This window comes from Mesocricetus auratus, unplaced genomic scaffold (assembly GCF_017639785.1).
Source record: "Mesocricetus auratus isolate SY011 unplaced genomic scaffold, BCM_Maur_2.0 Super-Scaffold_4256, whole genome shotgun sequence".
NCBI classification, from domain to species: Eukaryota; Metazoa; Chordata; class Mammalia; order Rodentia; family Cricetidae; genus Mesocricetus; species Mesocricetus auratus.
The window spans coordinates 78,360,038-78,381,475 of NW_024429182.1; the positions used below are offsets into that span (position 1 = coordinate 78,360,038).

Sequence of the window (21,438 nt, forward strand, 5' to 3'; positions counted from 1 at the left end):
TGTGTGTGGCATCTATGTGCCTGTATAGGGAGGTGCCCAGAGAAACACACAGGAAATTTGGTCAATGGCTCTTTATATATAAAGCCCATAGCACCTTCCTGCAATCCATATTCTGATGCATCAGACCCATTACTGACCTGGTACTCATAGAGGAAAGGTGGGTCCACATGGATATTCTTTACTGTCCCATCATGCCATTCGAATTGTACCATTGATTTCTGCACTCAGAAATGGGTAGAATGGAGAACAGGTAAGCAGAGGCATGAATGGGGAATATTTTAAACTGGGCACTGGGCTCTCCAGCTCATATGCATGAGAGAAACAGGTTCTGAGCACATCTGGAGCAGATTTCCCTACCTACCCACACACATACCACCACTTGGCCTTGTCTGAAGTCTTCAGGAGCCATGCCTGAAAGCAAGTCATCTGCCTTCTTGGGGGGATCCCCTGAACATTAAAGTCATTAAGGCATGATTAGAGTGTTGTGGTAATAATACAGGGAAGAACCAGGGATATTAAAACCTACAGGTGGGCCGGGCAGTGGTGGTGCACGCCTTTAATCCCAGCACTTGGGAGGCAGAGGCAGGTGGATCTCTGTGAGTTCGAGGCCAGGCTGGACCGATAGCCTCCAAAACAATACAGAGAAACTCTGTCTCATAAAAACCAAAAAAAAAAAAAAAACCCTACAGGTGGCTAGGTGTGCTGACACAGGCCTTTAATACCAGCACTCAGGAGGCAGAGGCAAGCAGACAAAGCAAGTTTCAGGCTAGCCAGGCTACACAGTAAGACCCTGTCTCAGAAAACAAAACAAACAAACAAACAAAACCCCATACCAGGTATGGTTTCTTGTGTCTGGGAATCCAGACAGGCCTAGAGATACTCAACACCTGTTTGTTATCCTGTTTGGTCAAGTGGCTTGTATCTGTGGCTTCACTCACTTAGGTTAGTCATTTTTGCACTGCTAGTACTGTCCACCTCCCACATCTCCCTTCTTCCTTTCAGTCTTCCACCTTTCCATCCAGCTTTCTAGTTATCTCTTGTCTCATTCTTCTACTTGGCCATCTTTCCATCCTTTCCTGAATTTTTCTTTCATTCGTTTGTATTTCCTTTATTCCTGCTAATCCATCTTTCTATTTTTGCCTTCTATCATTCCATCTGTTCCAATTTCTACCCATCCACCTATTTACATTCCTACTCACTCATCAGCATTTCCATCCATCTGTCCATCCATCTATCCACCCACCCACCCATCTACTCACCATCTACCCATTTATCTGTTCATCCTGCTATCCATTCACCTATCCACCCATCTACATTTCCATTTATTCATCAATATTTCCATTTGCCAATTCGCCTATCCATTTGTCTATTTATCCATTCAGTCTTTTATATATTCATCCATCTACCCATCCACTTTTCTATGAATATTCAACATTTCCATTCATCCAAATACATATCATTTTCTTCTTTCTTTCCCACTTTCCTTCCATTTGCCTACTACTCAGCAACCCAGGGAACATTCATTGACTGTTTACTTGTACTAGGCCTGGGAGACAGAGTCAGAGGAGAGAGTCTTTTAAATGGTTCATGCTATGTAGTGTTTTACAGGCAGGATTTTTGTTTTGTTTTGTCTTTTGACACAGGGTTTCTCTGTATTGTTTTGGAGCCTGTCCTGAAACTCACTCTGTAAACCAGGCTGGCCTTGAACTCACAGAGATCCACCTGCCTTTGCCTCATGAGTGCTGGGATTAAAGGTGTGCGCTACCAACGCTGACTACATGTGGGAATATGTTATAGCAGACATCGTACAAACGTATACAAGGCAGTGAGGGCAACAAGAAATCAAGTCTGTCCTATTTGAGTGGGGTGGAGGACAACATTCATGGAGGAGATGATCATGGTATCAAAGAATTTCTGGTACCTTCTGCAAGAACCCCACTCACCTCCTTTGAGACAGAGTCTCTCACTGAACCTGGAGCTCACCAATTAGGACAGATTGGTTTGCCAGTGAGCCCCAGGGAACCTCCTATCTCCACCTCTCCTGTACCACATAGTAATACATGTATGTGCACTACTTTGTCCAGCATTTTTACATGGGGCTGAAGATCAAACTCAGGTCTTCCATGCTTGCAAGGCAAACATTCTATAGACTGGACTATCATTCTAGCCCCCATTTTCAGATCATTGAAAACCAGTAGCTATAGTAGATTTTTTTGTTTGCTTGTTTATACTTTGGTGCTGAGTACTGAACCCAGGGTCCCATGCATGCTGAATATACTCCATCCATAAGCTGCATCTCCAGCATCATTACTCTAGATTTTATAAGCATCCTGGAGTCATGGATGAAAAACCTGAATACCATCCAGGCCCTCACTCCCATGCTGGTCTGGCTATGCCCTAAGCTTCCACTGTCTGAATGTAATGTAAGATGGCAAGTAGGGTAAGGGAGCACTCCTGAAGAGGGCTGGAGAGAATCCGAATGCAACATAAGATGGGAGTAGTATAAGGGAGCACCCCTGAAGAGGACTGGAGAGAATCCGAATGTTAACATAAGATGGCAAGTAGGGTAAGGGAGCACCTTGTAGAGGTCTGGAGAGAAGCTTGACCTGGAATTACCTCATGGATAGTAGCTGACACTGTTTTCTGAAGAACAGGCACGAATTCTTCCACAGGATTGAAGGCGTTTGGTGCCAGAACCTGATAAAGGCTTAACTTCTTGGCTGAAAAACACATTAGCTTTGAGGATTGCCTGGGAGGCCTCAACGTTTCCAAGCCTAGTCAGCTACCTGGGTCCTGCCCTCTCTGGGGGCTTAATACCTTTTAGACCATTGATCTTCAGCCATTCTGCAGAAGTCTTGTCCAAGTCTGGGAACTTGATTGTGAGGGGAGCTTCATGCTTCGGGGGTTTAGGCAAGAGACTTGTGAATGGCCCTTTGACAATCTCTGTAGAGATCTACGTGGAATTTAAAATCTCTGTTACACAATCACATTTCAGAGCCGGGAAGTTCTTCCCTCCTCCCCCTCCCCCATGTGGAGCTTTTAAAAACATTGGCAGGTGGGTTGAAGGCAACTCTCTTAAGTATTTTCTAAATTTTCAGGGGACAGGGAAAGGTCTCAGGCAACCTGTTTCTCTTCCATTGTCCACATCTCCCCCTCTCCCAAGATCCAAGATGACAAGTCATCTGTCCATGGGCTGAGATAACAAGCTTCCTGGAAACTCAAGTGACCAGTGCACCAAGCCACTGAGGAAGCCTTGACCTGGCCCCACCTCCTGTTATGCACAGTTTTAAAGTGAAAACAAAACAAAACAAAAACCAAAACTGAGGCCCTGAGAGGTTAATTCATATAGCTAATGTATCAGCAACAGAAAGGCAATCCCAGACATCAACGGTGGAAAAGGTAATCCCAGGCATCAACAATCGAGTGCCACCTACTTCCTTGATCATGCAGGCCAGCTCCTCACACGGGCTGCTGTGGCACAGGGCTCGCACCTGGCTGAGGAGGTCTTGAGCCTTCTGGGTTTCTGCTAGGAGCTCATCCACATCTCTATTGGTGTAGATCTGGGAGTGATGGAAGCAAAGAGCTATCTTAGAAGTCCCTGGATGACAGTAGTTGCCAGTGTAAGAAAAGGCAAGCATGCAAGTCAATCCCCAAGGCTGTGTAGCTGTCTATTTGAAACTGTGGTAATAAACTGAGGTCCGTATACTCGACAGGGCCCACCAGTATATTTTGTCCCATATGTACGGTACTAACTTTCAGAATTCTGAACAGCTGGAAGGTTTTCTAACTTTACAAAGGAACATTTTGAGGCAGGTTTGGGGCACACTTTTAATCCCAGCACTTGGAAGGCAGCAGTAGGAGTGAGTACCTTTGTGAATTTGAGGCTAACCTGGTCCACATAGCAACTTCCAGGACAGCCAGGACTACACAGAAAGATTCTGTCTCAAAAAAGGAACATTTTTACATCCTCTGGGATGGCAATGATGATATTAATAGCAATTTTTAAATTTGCTCTAGCAAGATGGTTCAGTGGGGAAAGGTGCTTGCTGTGTCAGCCTGAGTTCGATCCCTGGAACTCATTTAAAGGCGAAAGGAAAGGACTCTACAGTGTTGTCTTCTGATCTTCACATACATGCCTTGGCATATGAGCCCCCCAACATGTGTGTGCACATACACACACTAATGCTAATCTTAAGATGACAAATACTGGTGGGAATGTAGAGAACTAGAACGCTTGTGTAGAATGTGGGATGGTACAGCTCCTGTGGTTTCTCAAAAAAAAATTAAAGACTCCAAGTGTGTTAGAGAACACCTGTGACTTCAGCAATTGGCAGGCAGAGGCAAAGAGACTGCTAAGCTCAAGACCTGCCTGAGCTACATAGCAAGACTGTCCTTCAAAAAACTACAAGGAGCTGGGTCTTTTGTATATGCCTGCAATCACAGCAGTCAGGAGGCAGAAACAGGAGGATGGCTATGAGTTTGAGGTTAGCTTGACCTACAGTGTAAGAGTGTCTTTCAAAATTTTGTTTTATTTTATGTGTATAGGTGTTTTGTCTGCATGTATGTCTATGTACCACATGTGAGCCTGGTGCTGTTGGCCAGCCAGAATAGGGCATCAGTCCTCTGGAGCTGAAGATACTGGCAGTGATGAACCTTGGGTGCTGGGAATTGTACCCAGGTCCTCTGCAAATGCAGACAATGCTCTTAACCACTGAACCATGTCTTTAGTTTCAGATCTTGTCTGAAAAAAAAAACAAACATAACAAAAAACAACCAACCAAAGAGCAAAACAAAACCACCACAACAAAAACAAATGAGCAAAAACAGAAAGCACATCATCAACAACAAAAATCAACCCTGGAATTATCATGGGAGCCAGCAGTGTCCTGTACTGTTTCACAGCAGCAACATTCACAGTAGCCAAAAAGTGGAAAATCCAACATCTATCAACAGATGGAGGGATAAATGAAATGTTACTCCATCTAGACAACGGAATGCCACCTATCCAGAAAAGTGAAGTATTACAGTGGCTACAACATGCCATGCTAAGTGAGGGAAGCTGGATACAAAAGGTATATACTTCCATTTAAGTGAAATGCTCTCAACTGGTAAGTCCACAAAGATGGGAAGCAGTTGAGGACTGCCAGAGAGTGGGGTAGGATAAAGTGACTAGGGGATGCTCATGGATGCTGGCTTCCTGTTTTTGTTTTAATTACATCTATTATCTCTTTACCTTTCTATCATCTATCTATGTATTTATGTATCTATGTATCTATCTATCTGTGAATGTGCATGAACACACAAGAGTACCATAGCTAATGTGTGGAGGCCAGAGGACAACTTGTGGGAGTTAGTTCTCTACTTCTACTATGTAGGTCCTGGGAGATAAAATTCAGGTCATCGGGCTTGGTGGCAAGTACCTTATAAAAGCAGTAATGAGTCATCTCACTGGCCTTTTTCTTTCTTTATGTTCCTTTGAATCCAGGTCTCACATAGCCCAGGCTGGCCTGAAGCTGTCAATACAGCCAAGGAATTCCTGATCTTCTTGCCTTCACCCCGAGTGCTGGGATTGTAGGAGCCAGATTTTTTTTTTTTTTTTTTTTTGGTTTTACGAGACAGGGTTTCTCTGTATTGTTTTGGAGGCTGTCGGTCCAGCCCAGCCTTGAACTCACAGAGATCTGCCTGCCTCTGCCTCCCGAGTGCTGGGATTAAAGGCGTGCGCCACCACCACCCGGCAGGAGCCAGATTTTAAGATGCCCCCCACAGTCCTTGCCCACACCTCTCAGGTCTCTATACATCCCTGCCTGTCCTAGAGCAGGCTGGCCTCGAACTCACAGAGATACTCCTGCCTCTGACATGTCCACAGCTTTTTCTTCAATCTACTGTTTTCATTCATTTCCTTTATCTAGTCCCTATAGTCTGTGGCATCTATAATCAGAGTTGGGACAGTGAACTAGCAAACTGGGCTGTTGCCTGACCTTGATTACTCAACATGAGAAGCTAGACTTTGTGACACCTGAATGAGGCTGGGAGATCTGGGAGACAAATTGGGAGGGGCAAACACTCCTTCACTCGGTGCCCTGGTGACGTTGACTGATGGTTACATTCCTTTTGTTTTGTTTTGAGACAGGGTCTCACTGGAACTTGAGATCTTCCTGATCCCCTTCAACTACAACAGTATAGCCAGTATGAAGGCCCCGCTCCCCCCCCATCCCAGACTGAATCTTCCATCAGCCAGATGCAGCTGCCAGATGGAACAGTGTGTTAACTGTTGTCTCCTCTGACGGTGCTTAGCTGTTAGCTGGGACAAGGACATCCAGTGGGTGGATGCTAAGGGGTGGAGCACCCCTTCTGCCCTTCTGTGAGTCTCTCCCCATAGTGGGGCCTTATTTAGGATGGAAACTTGGAGCCACTGTTTCAGCCTGGAGGCTCTGGTGGGAGTTGAAACAAGCTACGGCTGTGCTTGTATTTGTAGAAAGTGATGGATTCTGCTGAACAGACTTGGAAATATCTCTAGATTCACAAGCATGTGACCAGCTCATCAGACAAGCTACCAATATCTTTTGACTTTAGCTTGTCCCTGCTGCTTCCCACATTTTCACTGTCATGTGACCTTACCTGTTCGAAGTCACTGAGCATGGGGAGCAAACATAATGAAATGGGAAAAGCAAGCACATGGCATAGCCTGTCCTGGCCAGATTCCCCAGCCACAGCCCCGCGGCAGGTGGTAGGTACAGCTGTTTTCAGAAGGCTTACCTCTGATTCTGGACTGTAGCAGTGGTAGTAACCCCCAAGCGCATCTGTGAGGTTCTTCAGAACAGCCTGGGGGATGGTGACAGAGTCAGCCCTGGCAAAGCCACACCGATATTCTAACAGACCCTTCCTTGTTTGAGCTTTCAGACCCTCCAACACTTCCTGTTTGCCAACGGGAGAAGTAGGTACAAGACAGGTGTGTGCTTGGGGGCCCTGCTCAGGCACTGGCTCCAAGGCCAGACCAGTTCCCTATTGCCAGCTGTGCAAGGGAAGCTTTGGAAAAGTTCAGATACTCACAGAAGGCACATGATCATCACATTTGTAGGTGGTGACATGTATGAAGAGGTCCCGTCCTATGGTGGATTGCTGGATGTAGTCAGACAGGAATTCACAAGGCTGATCTGGACTGGGGAGCAGATGGAAGAGGAGGCATGGGTACTCCTACTGAAACTATGCTGTGACCATCCCAAGTCAAAATGGTAATTCCCAGGAAACATCTCATTGTGTGTTTATTTATATGCGCATGTGTTCCTGTATGTGATTTTACATGCATGTATGTGTGCACGTGGAGGCCAGAAGTCCATATGTGTCTTCTATCATTACTCTCTGCATCACTATTATTTTTGAGCTAGGGTCTCTCGCTGAACCTGGAACTCACCGATTGGCTACCTTCCCAGTGCTAACATTACAGGCTTACAGTGCTTCTTAACATGGGTGCTGAGGATCTGAACTTAGGTCCTCATGTTTGAGAGCACTTTGCTGAGCCATCTTCCCACCCCTCTACTCGTTCTTAACTGATCACCTGTGTCCTAGTTCACCTGGGTAAGATGCAGGGTGAACAGCAGCCCTGGCTGTCTGGCCCCAAGTATACAGAATTATTCTCTCAAGTGTGTGTGAAGCATCATGCTTGGTGATGCTTTTTCTCAGACACTGCTTGGGTCACCAACTTCCTTCATGTAGTCTATTATCTGCTTAAAATAAAGGAGGCCCACCAGCTTCTCAGTATGGTCACCAGAGAATTCAGCTCTTTCTGAGCCAGGGCTTTCTTCAAGGCTTGTAGCAGATTGCTGCTTCCCTCCGGCTGCAGTTTCTTTACCCAGAGCTTGAGTTCCTGGAGGCTGGAAGCAGACACAGCAACCTAACTATAGTCATGCGCAGCTTAATGACCTGGTTCTCCAAGTGAAGGGACACCATCCCACTCAAGCACATGGCTCTGGCAGGCCTTGCCCTTCTCCCCAATTCCCTCTGCCAGGAGAAAAAATGTTAGCCGCCCTGAAGCTGCCTCCAAGGCCCATTCTTGTATTTGTCCACTTCCTATATAAGACTAACTACCAAGGTCCAGCTATCAAAGTACCAAAGTCCAGTAATCAAAAGCCACCTTTGGCTTGTCCAATTAACATGCCCAATTAAAATTAAACATCTCAATGTAACAGGGGTTTTCCCATTTTACCTTTACAACCCTCCATTTTCTTAAGGGCACATCAGTCTCCTCTCTATTCAAAAGGAGTCATTGGTCCATCTAGGGCAAATGTCCCTTTGTCCCTCCCTGGCCCCTTTTCTCTCCTCTCTGTTGTTCCCTTTCCCTTCTCCCCTTTCCTCTATCTCCTGTCTTTGTCCTTTATTCATGCCCTTTGTCCTTCTGTGGCAAATAAATCTCCTTTGTGTTGAGAACTTGGTCTTGGGAATCCTAAGTCAATACTTTCCCTTTCACCAACGGTCCCTTGGTTTTGGCAATAGTCTTTGAGGCTCCATGCTTGTATAATAGACCAGGACATATTCTAGAAATGTCTCTGGGTGATTTTGCCATTGTGTGACATCACTAAATGTACTTATTTATACAAACTAGACGGCATAACCTACCATATACCTGAGCTATGTGGAGTATGTATATGATACATACTTCTAGTGTTGTGACTCACTGAATGGCAGGAGATTGAAGGAAGCATGAGGGAAAATAAGACAATCAAGGAGATGAGGTGAGGTTGCCAATGGGTCCTATTGTTATGGACTAGAATCTTTAACACTGTAAGGATGTGTTGCATTTGTATAATTATGCAAAGGTTGCTTTTGTTTATGCTGCATTTAATTATGTAAAGATGTGCTGCTTTTCACCTTGCCTCCCTAAGCACCTGATTGGCCTAATAAAAAGCTGAACATCCAATAGCTAGGAGAGGAGGGCTAGGCGGGGCTGGTGGGCAGAGAGAAAAGGGGGCCAGCTAGACAGACAGGGAGGAAGCAGGCAATCAGGATGGATGGAACATAGATGAGGTAAACGAGTCTCAGGGCAGCACATAGATGAATCGAAATGGGTTAATTTAAGTTTAAAAAGCTAACTAGAAACATGTCTAGGCTGAGGCCACACATTCATAATTAGTAAGTTTCTGTCATGATTTGGGGCTGGCGGTATGAGAAAGTCCGCTACATACTGTTTACAGCAAACCTTTGTTATAAATAGAAAGAATGGGTGTTCTCTGAAACATTACCCAAAAGCAGGGCCTAGGGGCTGGGGATGTCGCTGTTAGGAGAGGCTTTGCCTGGCATACACGAGACCCCGGCACTCATTCCACGCTGTTCCAGGGTTGTATTGTTTGTCGTCTATATGGCTGACAGAAAGCAGAGCAGCTTTGACAAGATGGACATGCTCAGCTCTGTTGTCTTTGGTTTTTATTTTATTTTAGATGTCTGTCTATCTATCATCTATCTATCATTCATCTATCCATCCTTGGTTGGCCTAGAACTTTTTAATAGACGAGCTGACCTCAAACTCACAGAAATCTGCCTGCCTCTGCCTCCCAAGGGCTGGGATTAAAAGCACCACCACATCCAGCTCCATTGTAATTTTAGAGGGCCACATTGGATCTGTTGCTGACCAAAATGTCCTTTTGGCAGGTGACTCTTTGGGACTCTTACCAAGTGCCAGGCCCAGACAAATCTTGGCTCATTTAAATCTAACCATAATTCTTGAGGTAGACACCTTTATTTACATTTTACAGATGAGGAAACTCAGGCTTGGAGTTAGAACATGCCTGGTGTGGTACAACGAACATTGGTCAGACCTGGATCTCCAAGAAACCCTGACTCTAGAACCCCAGTTCTTGGCAGCTCTGCCACTTGAGCACCTGGAACTGAGTCTTGTCACACCCTACATAGCTCTTCTGGGGAGACAGATGTTGGCATGAGGCATGGAGTTGATCTCTGAACTCTATATAGGCTCTAAGTGCAGGAAGGTACATGTCTGTGTAGCTGTGTTCTGTGCAGTTAGAGCAGTCATGGCTAAACTCAGATGCAACACTTCTGCTCCTTCCGTCTCTCTTCCAGCCTGACAGAAGGGCTTGACTCTTATCTGTGAAGCTCTAGGTTCAACCCCAGCACCGAAATGAAATCCTAGTTTGGTGTTTTAATACTTGTTGTCATGTTCCCTTTTGCCCCTACAACACTGGGGTGGAACCCAGAGCCTTGTATATGCCCTGTAAATAATTCACCACTGAGCGGGAGTCTCAGGTCTAAGCATCAGATCTAAGCACTTTCTGCAGAAAATACTGTTTTCAAGGTGGAATATACTATTTTTGTTGTGCTTACTTTTACTTCTTAATGGCGGCAAGTGATCTGGACTTCTCAGTTGTGGTATTTATAAATACTTCCTTTCAAAAATAAAGAGTTTATGTGATGAAAACTCAACAGTGGAGCAAGTGGCATGGAATAAATACTAGTTCTAGGCAGAGAAATGACAGGGATGAAAGGACACCCAGGCGTGACTGCAGCTGACGAGCTCTCAAGACTATGCAATCTTAGAGTGACGTCTGGCTCTAGCTGGAGCAGAAAACAGTGAAAATGATCTCCTTCACAGAGTAGCTGTCACATGCCAGGATCCTGCTCCTCATTTCACCTGACATCAACTCTGTGAATAGTAGGCATCACTCACTTTATCACTTTATTCTGAGAGAGGGAGAGAGAGGAAGAGAGAGAGAGAGAGAGAGAGAGAGAGAGAGAGAGAGAGAGAGAGAGAGAGAGAGAGAGAGAGAGAGAGAGAGAGCTGTGGTTGAGGCCAGCTCTGGACTGCCCTCTTCTATGGTGGTGCTGGACAAAAAGGGATCAAAGCTTAGGCTGTTAGTGCATTTACTTATTTGACAGGAGGTAGACTGAACACGCCATGCTGTGCAAATGGAGGTCAGGAGTCAGTTCTTTCCTTCCAATCATGCCGGCTCTGGGGTATTGAACTCAAGTTGCCAAGCTTGGTGGCAGATGCCTCTATGCTAAGCTTAGCTTTTTTTTTTTTCCTGCATTGAGCTTTGCAGTCCCAGCCACGCATGTTCCCTGTGCCCACATTTCCTCATTTACAAAATGGATATTATAATTCTATTACAATAGCTGTAGATTTTTAATGTTCATTCTTTTAAAGTGCCTTGTATGGTATACTTAACATCATAGGATCAATCAAAGACGTTGTCAACATGGACAACAAATTTCTACTTCCTGGAACATACAGACATTCTTACGAATCTACTTCCCAAATCCCACACTAGCCTGTGCAACTAGAGGGCATCTATGCAATGGAATAGTATGTAGCAACTACCAGTGAGGTGTGTCTGTAAGCAGTGATAGGAAATAAGAGTAAAACTGGGTGAAAAGCCACAGCACAGACCAGGGTTATGAGCTCCTGTGTATGCTGTTTGCTTGTTGTGGTATTAGGGATAGAGCCTATGCCAATGCTTTAACACAAAGCCATTTGTCCTTTGACCTCCTTTTACTCTCAATTTTTATTTTGAGGCAGGGGTATAACTAAGTTGCCCAGGCTGGCAACTCTAGCTCAGGCTGACTTTAAATTTGTGATCCTTCTGCCTTAGCATCTTGATTAGCTGGGCACACAGGTATACACCACCAGGCCCAGCTGTCTTGTTTATGCCTAAACCAGATAGAATACGGATATGTGAGTGTGTGGCCCGTCTGTGGAGACAGATATAAAAGGATTGGGTGGTAAGAGTAGAGATGGCAGTATAAAAGAGATTCATTCACTGTTATTTATCCATTCAGATGGTTTGGGCTTTTTAAAACATGTGCCTATTATTTGCATAATAATAAAGTTTGCTGCATAAAAGTGGTGTTTGGGGCTGGGGATATAGCTCAGTGGTAAAGCACTTGGCCAGCATGCTCGATGTCCTGGATCCATCTCCAGATAATCAAAAATGAAAGTAATAAATAAATTGTTTAAAAATCCAGCAAGCTGTCTTGCGGTGGTCTTATCCTTTTTTGTAAAAGCTTGTGGAGGTAACCATCTTTCCAATTGTTGCCTATATTTCTGCTGTTGTATTCATTGCTGTGAGCTTCCCTACCTATTGTGCTTTTGGAGTTTGCATCTTAATCATTCAGCGAAGTGTTAGGGACAGAGCTCAATGGGTAGTGTTTGCCCAGCATGTATGAAGCCAAGGTTTCCATCCCCAGCATCTCATAAACTAGGTGCACACTTATGACCCCAGTGCTCAGGAGGTGGAAGCAGGAAAATCAGAAGTTCAAGGCTATCCTTAGCTGATTGCAAGCCTGAGGCTAGCCTGGGCCATACTATACCCTAATTCAAACAAACAAACACAAATGTAAACATTCCATTGAACCAGAGCAAGTGAACATCTGGAGGAGACGACCTGGCAGCCACTCACGTGGAGGTATTGACTTCTACAGGGTCTGGCCAGAGGGGTTTGGCAGTGACACTGAAGGACAGGACATATAGCTTTTCCTTGAGGCTCAGCTGCTCATCAATGAGACTCTGTGGAAAAGAGGGACATGAGTGACTCACCCAGCCAGGGTTCTGCGGAACCTGGCTACACCCTCTAGTACAGGCTGCCCTCATGGGTGGGGAGTTGCCCTGTACTCAACAGTGCTGAATGAGGATGGCTGTCCCACATGGAGCCTCTCAAAGCTCTGCTCAAACTTCATACAACATAAGCTGTTGCTAACGTGGTTGGTGCCTATCCCAAACTATAAACATTTCCATGGAGACGTGCTCTCTTCCACATTGCTATCTGAGGTTCATACGGCAGCTGTGTGAGGCGGCCAGATTGTCCTCCCCACTTGCTTTCCAAAGGACATATCAGGCTCCCATAGCCTGGCAGGGGTAGCTGGGATTTGACTCCACCTTTCTTGTTTGGAAAGCCCAAGGAAACCAGAGGAGCTTTACCATCTGGAAAAGGCCAGGAGCCCAGCACTGTGCTGTGCTATGTTGCAATCATCCCCAAATAAATGACCAGGGAAGGAAAAGACTGGTCCAGTCCACATCTTGTCTTGAGGGAACCTGGACTTTTGCAGGGGTGGGGTGTCTAGCTGGGAGGTTCTGCGGTGAGGAGAATACTAGAAGTTCACACTGTAAGTGAAAATGAGTCTGTGGTGATGTTTTTACCGAACTCCACACATCTTCCCCTGGAGGTGCTAATTGAGTGAGAACTGTTCTTTGTGAATGGCCCTGTTTTGCATTTGCTATAAACAAAGTGAGTTTGTACAGCAGGCAGGAGAGGGTGGAGAAGTGAAGGCTGGGAGGTATACCTCACGCAGGAGACTTACTGTGAGGTCATTTTGGAATTCTTCTTTCTGAGGGCCACTGCTGGCCTGGGACATATCGATGAGGAGTCCCACTCTTGTTCCCTTGATGAGACCAAATGCCTAAAATCAAAAAGGAAGTGTGTTAACAGCCCAGTCCTGCACTTCTGGGGCAGAGGTGTGAACACCCCTCACTGCAAGAGAAAGAAGGCAAAGCAAGACCTGAGGTCCTTCTGAACTTGGGTTCCGGGTGCTGTCTGCTCTTGGGTTCCGGGTGCTGTCTGCTCTTGGGTGGTGGCAGCTTACTCTTTCTAAGAGCCTCCTCCTGAAGCTACTGACCAGCCTCATACAATAACAAGCTTTGTTACACCAGCCTCATACAACAACACACATTGTTACAATAGCCTCATATAATAATACATTGTTACATCATCCTAATAACACAGATTGTTATATCAGCCTCATACAATAACACACAGTTACAACAGCTTCATACAATAACACACATTGTTACAGAAAACTTGCAGGAAAGCATACTTTGGTGAATGTGATGTCAGATGTCTATGCTATCAGGCTATTTTACCTAGATCCTTTCTGTTCTATTTACGCTTTGTCTTCTCAGTGAAGGACATTTTTGTGAAGCCCAACAGCAGCCATAGTACTTCTTTGAGTTTCTAGTTATGCTTCTAACAGTGGCTACTCTCCCCATGTCAATGCTGTTAGATTCCACATGTGCGTTTACCCCACAGTGAGAGCATTGGTGGGAACTAGAGCTCTTACTCATACGAACTCATAATCCTACAGGGCAGAAGAACTTAGTAGAGGTCTAATTCCCCATTAGTTCACTCTTCTGTCAAGGATGAAAGTACGACATTTTCTGTTGTCCTCCAACATCCCTTTCCTGAACTTCCTCAGCAAGTGATTTTTCCTCCATTTCTATTCATAATATGGAAACCAATTGTAGAGAACTTAAAAAAATACAGAGAAACCCTGTCTCGGAAACAAACAAGCAAACAAACAAACAAAAACAAAACAAAACAAAAATGAAAACCGGGGACTGGAAATATGGTTCAGCAGTTAAGAGTACTGACTGCTCTCCCAGAACTCACAGGGCAGCTCACAACTATCTGTAACTCTAATTCCAGGGAACCTGAAACCCATGGCAAAACACAAATGCACATTAAAACAAAAAACAAACAAACAAAAAACTGGGGAAAAAACCTTCCTGGGTTTGGGGTGCTTACTGTACAGGCATGAGGACCTACCTGGTTCTGTAACCCCAGCACCCACATAAAAGCTAAGCAAGAAGGCACAAGTCTTGTAACCCCAGAGGCTGGGAGGTCAGAGACAGGAGGATCCCAGGGACTCACTGGATAGTCAGTGTGTCCTACATGGTGAGCTGCAGGTTTAATGAAGTCTCAAAAACAAAGGTAGTCAGATTCCTGACATGAACCACTGGCCTCCTTGCATGTTTGCTTGGGTGTGTGCATCCATACACAACACACACAAGCACATGCATACATACCATGCACACGCTCCTGAAGAAGGGAGCCAGTGGAAGGAACAGAAAGGTGAGGGCCCTGGGTATGAGTGTCAGCAAAGCTGAACGGTAGACATATGAAGAAAAGTGTCGTAGTGAAACCCATCATTTTGTACAATGGCTATATAATAAAAACAAAATCTTCCCCTGAAGAATCTACCAACATGCTACATGTTTCTGTAACAGCGCACCTAGCACTACTGCCTCATGCTTTAAGCCAACCCTGTGACTCAGTTATTGGATTTTCTCTGGTTAAAGAGGGACTTTGGTCCTGCCACTGGCCCTTCTCCTAGTTCAACACTCCTGTGGATGTCTATATAATCTCCATCACCATATGAGCAGGCTAGACTCTGCTTCCAATTAGAGCTGTACAGCCTTATCTTCCGTGTCTCTGTGATTCAAGTTCAGTTCTCACCTCCTTATGAAGCCACCACACTTGTGAAGGAGATTAGTGACCTTACCAAACTCAAGGTCACATCTACACTCACAACTTCCTTGCACTCTGTCTGAGTAGCCAGTGGCACAGTCTGGCAATGACACAATCTGTCAGCATATGGCATTTAGTCCCTTGTTAGAGAGACCCTCCTCTCTGTGGTGTTCTGGGAACCTGCTGCATGAGCGTCACCTAAGCATCATCACCATCCTGCTCAGTAGAGATGCAGAATCTCACCTGTCATAGTTTCACTATTTGAAAGGCTGAGGCAGGAAAGTTGTTGTGAGCTCAAGACTAGCCTGGGCTACAGAGTGAGACTCTATCTTTATTTACCCTTCCTCAAAAGGCAGACACTGTGTCCTGCCCTGGAGGCTGCCTACAAAGTGTTTCCCCAAAGGCTCATGTGTTTAGGCTTGGTTCCCAGGTGATAGATCCAATGACCATGAGCTCTCTGCCCTAATCTAGGACAGAGCCATAACTTGGGGTTATTATGGGGTTAATAGTATGGTTATTATTGGTGGAAAGTTTTGAAGGTAGAGGCCTACTTAAAGGAACATGGTCACCAGGGCATGTCCTTGGGGTTTATATTTTGTCCTATGTCCCTTCCTCTCTCCTTTCTCTTGTTTTCCTCTTCCTCCTCCTTTGCTCTCTCCCCTCAGCTGTCATGAGGTGATCTGTGATCTGTCACATGTCCCCCACCACGGTGTTCTGCCTCATCACAGCTTAAAAGCAACGGATTTAAGTCAACAATGGACCGAGACCTCTGAACCCATAAACCAAAGACAATCATGCCTCCTTTATTTTTCCCCAAGTATTTTTGCTACAGTGCTAAAAACTAACATTGATTTTTTAAAAAAATTATTCACATTTATTTTATATATATGAGCACTCTATCTGCATGTAACACCTGCATGCCAGAAGAAGGCATTAGATCCCATTGTAGATGGTTGTGAGCCACCAAGTGTTTGCTGGGAATTGAACTCAGGACCTCTGAAAGAGTAACCAGTGCTCTTAACCACTGAGCCATCTCTCCATTCCAAAACACTGATTTTTAATTTGGTGTGCTGGCTGTTTTTAATGTCAACTTGACACAGCTAGAGTCTTCCAAGATGAGGTGAACTTCAGCTGAGAAAATGCCCCCATAAGATCTGGCTATAGGAAGGCCTGAAGAGCAGTTTTTAAAATAAGTGATTGACGGGGAAGAACTCAGCTCTCTGTGGGCGGTGTCACTCCTGAGCTGCTAGTCCTGATGCTATAAGAAAGCGGGCAGGGCAAACCACGAGGAGCAAGTCAGTGAGCAGCATCCTCCATGGTCTCTGTATCAGCTCCTGCCTCCAGATTCCCACCCTGACTTCCTTTCATGACGGACTGTGAGGTGAAAGGTCACAGCAATGCACCATCCACTCTCAACTTGATCTATATCAGGGCTTTTGGCATGGTGGATGTTTGAGGCTGGAGATGTTCTCTGTTATGGGAAGCTGACCTGAACAGAGTGTTTAATAGTATCCTGGATGTTTCTAAACAAATGCCAGGAACACCTCCATATCACTAGCCAAACAGCCTGTGACAGCAAAGTCACCATTAAGCATACACCAGTTGGAAACCACTGTTGCACACCCCTTCCGTTTTTAAATAGCGCTGACACTGCCTTGTGCTTGTAGGCAAGCATTCTACCCGAGCTAAATCCCCAACCCCTGAACTCATGCGTCTCTGTTTCTCATTTGAACGCCTGTGGGTGCCCAGGGCTATACCAAGATCTCTCTTGGCCCTTCACCATGTGCCCCTGCATTGACCACTGCTCTTCCACTCCATCTGGAGTTTGGTGAAAGTCTCTTACTTCTTAGGTCCCAGACAAGGCCTCCTGGTTTCCCCCAAACTTGTCCCTCCCTTCGCCCTTCACAGTTCAGTAAATGGCTTTCAGCATTGGCCTCGGCACCCACAAATCCTGCTGCTCCACTATTTCCTCCAGTCTACAGCAGCACCTGACTCTAAGTCACCGTGGTTCTCACCGTGCCTGTCCTGTGTTTCTTTCTGTGTACTTGACTGTGCATCCAGACAGGAGCCAGGCTGGCCCTTTGAAACGTGTCTTCCTGACCAGCCTCGTGTCTGGTTTCCACATGGCTTCTTGTACTCTGACACACTGCCCTGCTCGTTGCTTCTGGAACATGCCACAGGTTTGGGCCCTTTGTGCTTGCTGAGTTTTCTACCTGGGACATTCTCTTCTTTCCGGTCACTTGTCTGTTCCCGTGTCCCTTCCTCGGGGTAGTTTCCCTGACTGTGTTATGCAAAGAACCCTCTTTCCAACATATTCATGGCTTCCCACTTGCCTCATTTCTTTGTACAGAACTGTTGCTAACTGGCCTCGAGTATAGCCTGTTTATACCCTTCATTCTAGAATGGTACCTGATATTTATCTCACATAAATATTCATTGTACTCATAATTCACCTGATATTGATCCATAAATATTCATGATATCTATGACTCAAATGAAGGCTGAGTCTCCCCCAGGGCATTGCCAGCCCTCCTGGAACCAGAAGTTAAAACTTTGAGCTCAAGCTCTTCCTTTTGAAATGTAAGGTGGGGGTTGGGGGGTGGAGAGATGGCTCAGCCTTTAAGAACATTGGCAACTCTTTCAGTGGACCTGGGTGTCATTTCCAGCACCCACATGGTGACTAGCAATGGTCAATAGCTCCAGTTCCAGGAGACCTGATGCCCTCTTCTGGCCCCTGACTACGGGTGTGTACCACCATGCCTACATGGGTTTTTTAATTTTAGGGTCTTGGAGACTGTAAGAGCTCAGCAATAAGAACACAGTGTGTCTGCAGCTTTCAGGTGTGTGGGTTAGGAGGTCTGTGTTTTAGTGGAAGCAACTGTCACTAGAAAGCCATCATCTGCAAGGGAAAGGACTCTAAACAAGCAGCTGGGTTGAGGATGGCATGAAGAGCCACACATATGACATTACCTTCTTGCTGTTCTCAGTGAGCCACTGCATCCTCTGCTGATAGAGTTCGATAGTGCTGTGGAGACACCAGAGAGACTCATCACCAAGCGCCGTCACTTACACACAGGCCAAGGTTCATTACCAAGCATTGTCACTTACACAGAGGAAGGTTCATCACCAAGCATTGTCACTTACACACAGGCCAAGGTTCATCACCAAGCATTGTCACTTACACACAGAGGAAGGTTCATCACCAAGCATTGTCACTTACACACAGAGGAAGGTTCATCACCAAGCATTGTCACTTACACACAGAGGAAGGTTCATCACCAAGCATTGTCACTTACACACAGAGGAAGGTTCATTACCAAGCATTCTTACTTACAGGGGAAGGTTTATCACCAAGCGTTGCCACTTATACTTACACACAGGGGAAGGTGGCTAGGACTTTACAAGTTTTGGTTATTTAAATTTTTAATTAAAAACTTTCTCTTTTATTTTATTTTTGAGACAGTGTTTCAATTTCATTGTGTAGCCCTGGCTGGCCTAGCCCTTGCTATGTAGATCGGGATGGCCTCAAACTCACAGAGTTCCGTCTGCCTCTACCTTCCTATTGCTGGATTAAAGGTGTGTGCCACCATGCCCAGCCTTTTCTACATTTCTGAGGGAGAATCTCACTCCACAGCCCAGCTTGATCTCAGACTCTCTCTTTTACTGTTTTTTTTTTTTAATTTTAAAAATTACTTACTTACTTGGTGTGTGCTTGTGTGTATGCATGTTGGAGGAGGGGAGAGGAGGAGGGAGGGAGGGTGGGAGAAAGTGTGTGTGTTCTGGTGCAAGTTAGTAAGAGTCAGCAGCTCCCACCGCCTTCTAGAGTCGCGAGAGTCAGCTCGGCTCCCCAGGCCGGAGCAGCGGCCTTTCCTCGAGGAGTCATCTCACAGGCCCAGCCTCAGACTGTCTTTTCGCTTCAGCCTCCCCACTCTGGAATTAGAGGCGTGAGCTACCTGGTTGGCTGAATTTTTAAGGCCTTGTGGAGAATGTAAGGCAAACGTAGCAGAGAGAGAGAGAGCAAAAGGACACCAGGCTGGGGGCCAGGGGTGGAGGCTGTGGGGGGTCAGGGCTTGGCTACATCCCTCCTATGGAACAAGGGGCTGATGACTCTGGGTGAGCTTCCGGGGCCAGAGCATGGGGCAGTGTTCTCATGAGGAAGGTGGGGGACAAGCCTGCTCTTACGGAGATCTGAGTCTTTTGAAAAGTTATTTATTTTGTATTTTTGGGTGTTTTCCCTGGATGTATCCACGCCATGGGTACGTCTGGTGCCCATGGAAGACAGAAGTGGAAGATGGTATCAGATCTCCTGGAACTGCGGTTATGTGTGGCTGTGAGCATTCATGAGATTGCTGGGAATCAAACTCAGGTCCTCCGCAAGGGCAACAAGTGCTCTTAGCCACTGAGCCCTCTCTCTGACCTCTCAGATATGAGTCTTTACAGAAGAAACCGTCCCAAGTCTTCTGGGGACTGAACACAAAGCTGTACCACTGGCAGGGTAGCAGCCATTTCTTGGGTTGATTAATAAAAATATCAGTTTCTAAAAAGTTGCCAAGAGCATGTACTGACCATTGTGCCTATAGCAAAGCAAACACTCCCTTGATGGGGTGGCCACTAGCAGGTGACAGGTGCTCATGGGAAGGCCTTAGTCACTTGAATCTTACTGAGGTGCCTCACTGGGAGAGAAGAACATGGGAGGGCTGAAGGCTGGTAGACGTAAGTTCATGAGGCTAGGGAGCAGGTGGAGTCATGATGAAGACACCAGTGTGAATGTATGATGAAGACACAGCCTCACACCGAGACATGCTTGTGTTAGAGAACTTGCTTTGTCATTTACGGACAGTGTGACCTTTGGGAGGTGTAGTATCTTTGCTGAGCCCCAGTGGTTCATCATCTTCTATGTACAGATAACTACAGACTGTGTCCAAGCCAGTGAGCCAAATGCTTGATCAGTTAAGCAGATTTGACTAATCCTTAAGGGTGCTGGTACGGACCTTCCTCTGTCAGAATGATAACTGGTACATTACCCATGCTCCAGTGGGGGGCCCCATACTCATGCACATAAAGGCAGAACTAACTGGACCTAGTGACATATCAAAAGGAAGAGGAGGAGGAGCTGATGACACTAAGTTGGGAGGGGGTGTTTGGGGAAGGATCTGGGAGGAAATGAAGGGTAGACATGATCATATTTAATTGCATACATGTATTACCCTACCAAAGAACAAATAAAAATGAAATGTTGGATTTATAATTCAAAACAACAGAGCCAAATATTATAGAAATCTTCACGTGTGCAGGAACACATTCTGTAATCCAGTAACTTGGGAGGCTGAGGCAGGAGGATCTCAAGTTGAAGGTCAGTCTGAGCTACATAGACTGTGAATGAATGAATGAATGAATGAACTGAACACCATGTGGTTATTTAAAACCTTTAAAGCATTCCAACCGCAAAGACTTTCGGTAAAATCTGTAGTTAAAGCATTTTGATAAACCCCACTACTCAGTTGCTGTATGAATGATCGTTGAGCAACTGACTTTTGGTTAACTGGCTTGGCTTTTGGTAATTAGTTTGAGGATAATACAATTTTTGGGGCAGTTATAAAGATGAAATAAGATCTTGTAGACAGCCCTTAGCAAAGTTTCTGGCACATTAACACTGTTAGCTTTTAATTATCATCATAACCTTTTGGGAAACCTTAGGAAGCAGTAATTATAGACCACAGATGGCTACAGCTGGAATGGAATTTTTTTTCTTTTCCTTTCTGTCTTCTTTCTTTCTTTTTTGAGACAGGGTTTCTTTGTATAACAGCCCTGGCCATCCTGGAACTCACTCTGGAGACCAGGCTGGCCTCGACCTCAGAGATCTGCCTGCCTCTGTCTCCTGAGTGCTGGAGTTATAGACATGTGCCACTACCACCCAGTGTGGGATGGATAGGAAGGTAGGGGTATGTGTATCTCTGTGTGTGTGTATGTATGTGAGTGCATGCTACTTGTGCTATCAAGATTGATTTTGGTGGGGCTGGGGAAATGGTTCATCAGTTACAAGCACGTGGTGATTTTGTATAGGATCCAGGTTCAATTCCCAGCACCCACATGGCAGTTCACATCATCTGTAGCTCCAGTTACAGATGATTCAACACCCTCTTCTGGACTTAGTCGATACCAGGTACATATTCGTATAATAACATACATGTAG

General features: G+C 45.5%; 1 protein-coding gene across 4 annotated transcripts in view; it reads right to left on the reverse strand.

Moving 5' to 3' along the window:
* Vwa3a (von Willebrand factor A domain containing 3A) overlaps nucleotides 1-21,438 on the reverse strand; it is a 62,859-nt gene that overhangs the window by 24,035 nt on the left and 17,386 nt on the right. For all 4 annotated transcript variants that reach the window (XM_040755335.1, XM_040755324.1, XM_040755329.1 and 1 more), the window contains 10 exons: nucleotides 18,216-18,270; nucleotides 13,303-13,401; nucleotides 12,405-12,511; nucleotides 7,746-7,871; nucleotides 7,051-7,159; nucleotides 6,757-6,822; nucleotides 3,435-3,560; nucleotides 2,818-2,953; nucleotides 2,617-2,720; nucleotides 138-218 (listed from right to left, as the gene is read on the reverse strand). In XM_040755335.1, the coding sequence (XP_040611269.1) occupies nucleotides 138-218; nucleotides 2,617-2,720; nucleotides 2,818-2,953; nucleotides 3,435-3,560; nucleotides 6,757-6,822; nucleotides 7,051-7,159; nucleotides 7,746-7,871; nucleotides 12,405-12,511; nucleotides 13,303-13,401; nucleotides 18,216-18,270 (1,009 nt within the window). The remainder of the gene's footprint in view (nucleotides 1-137; nucleotides 219-2,616; nucleotides 2,721-2,817; nucleotides 2,954-3,434; nucleotides 3,561-6,756; nucleotides 6,823-7,050; nucleotides 7,160-7,745; nucleotides 7,872-12,404; nucleotides 12,512-13,302; nucleotides 13,402-18,215; nucleotides 18,271-21,438) is intronic.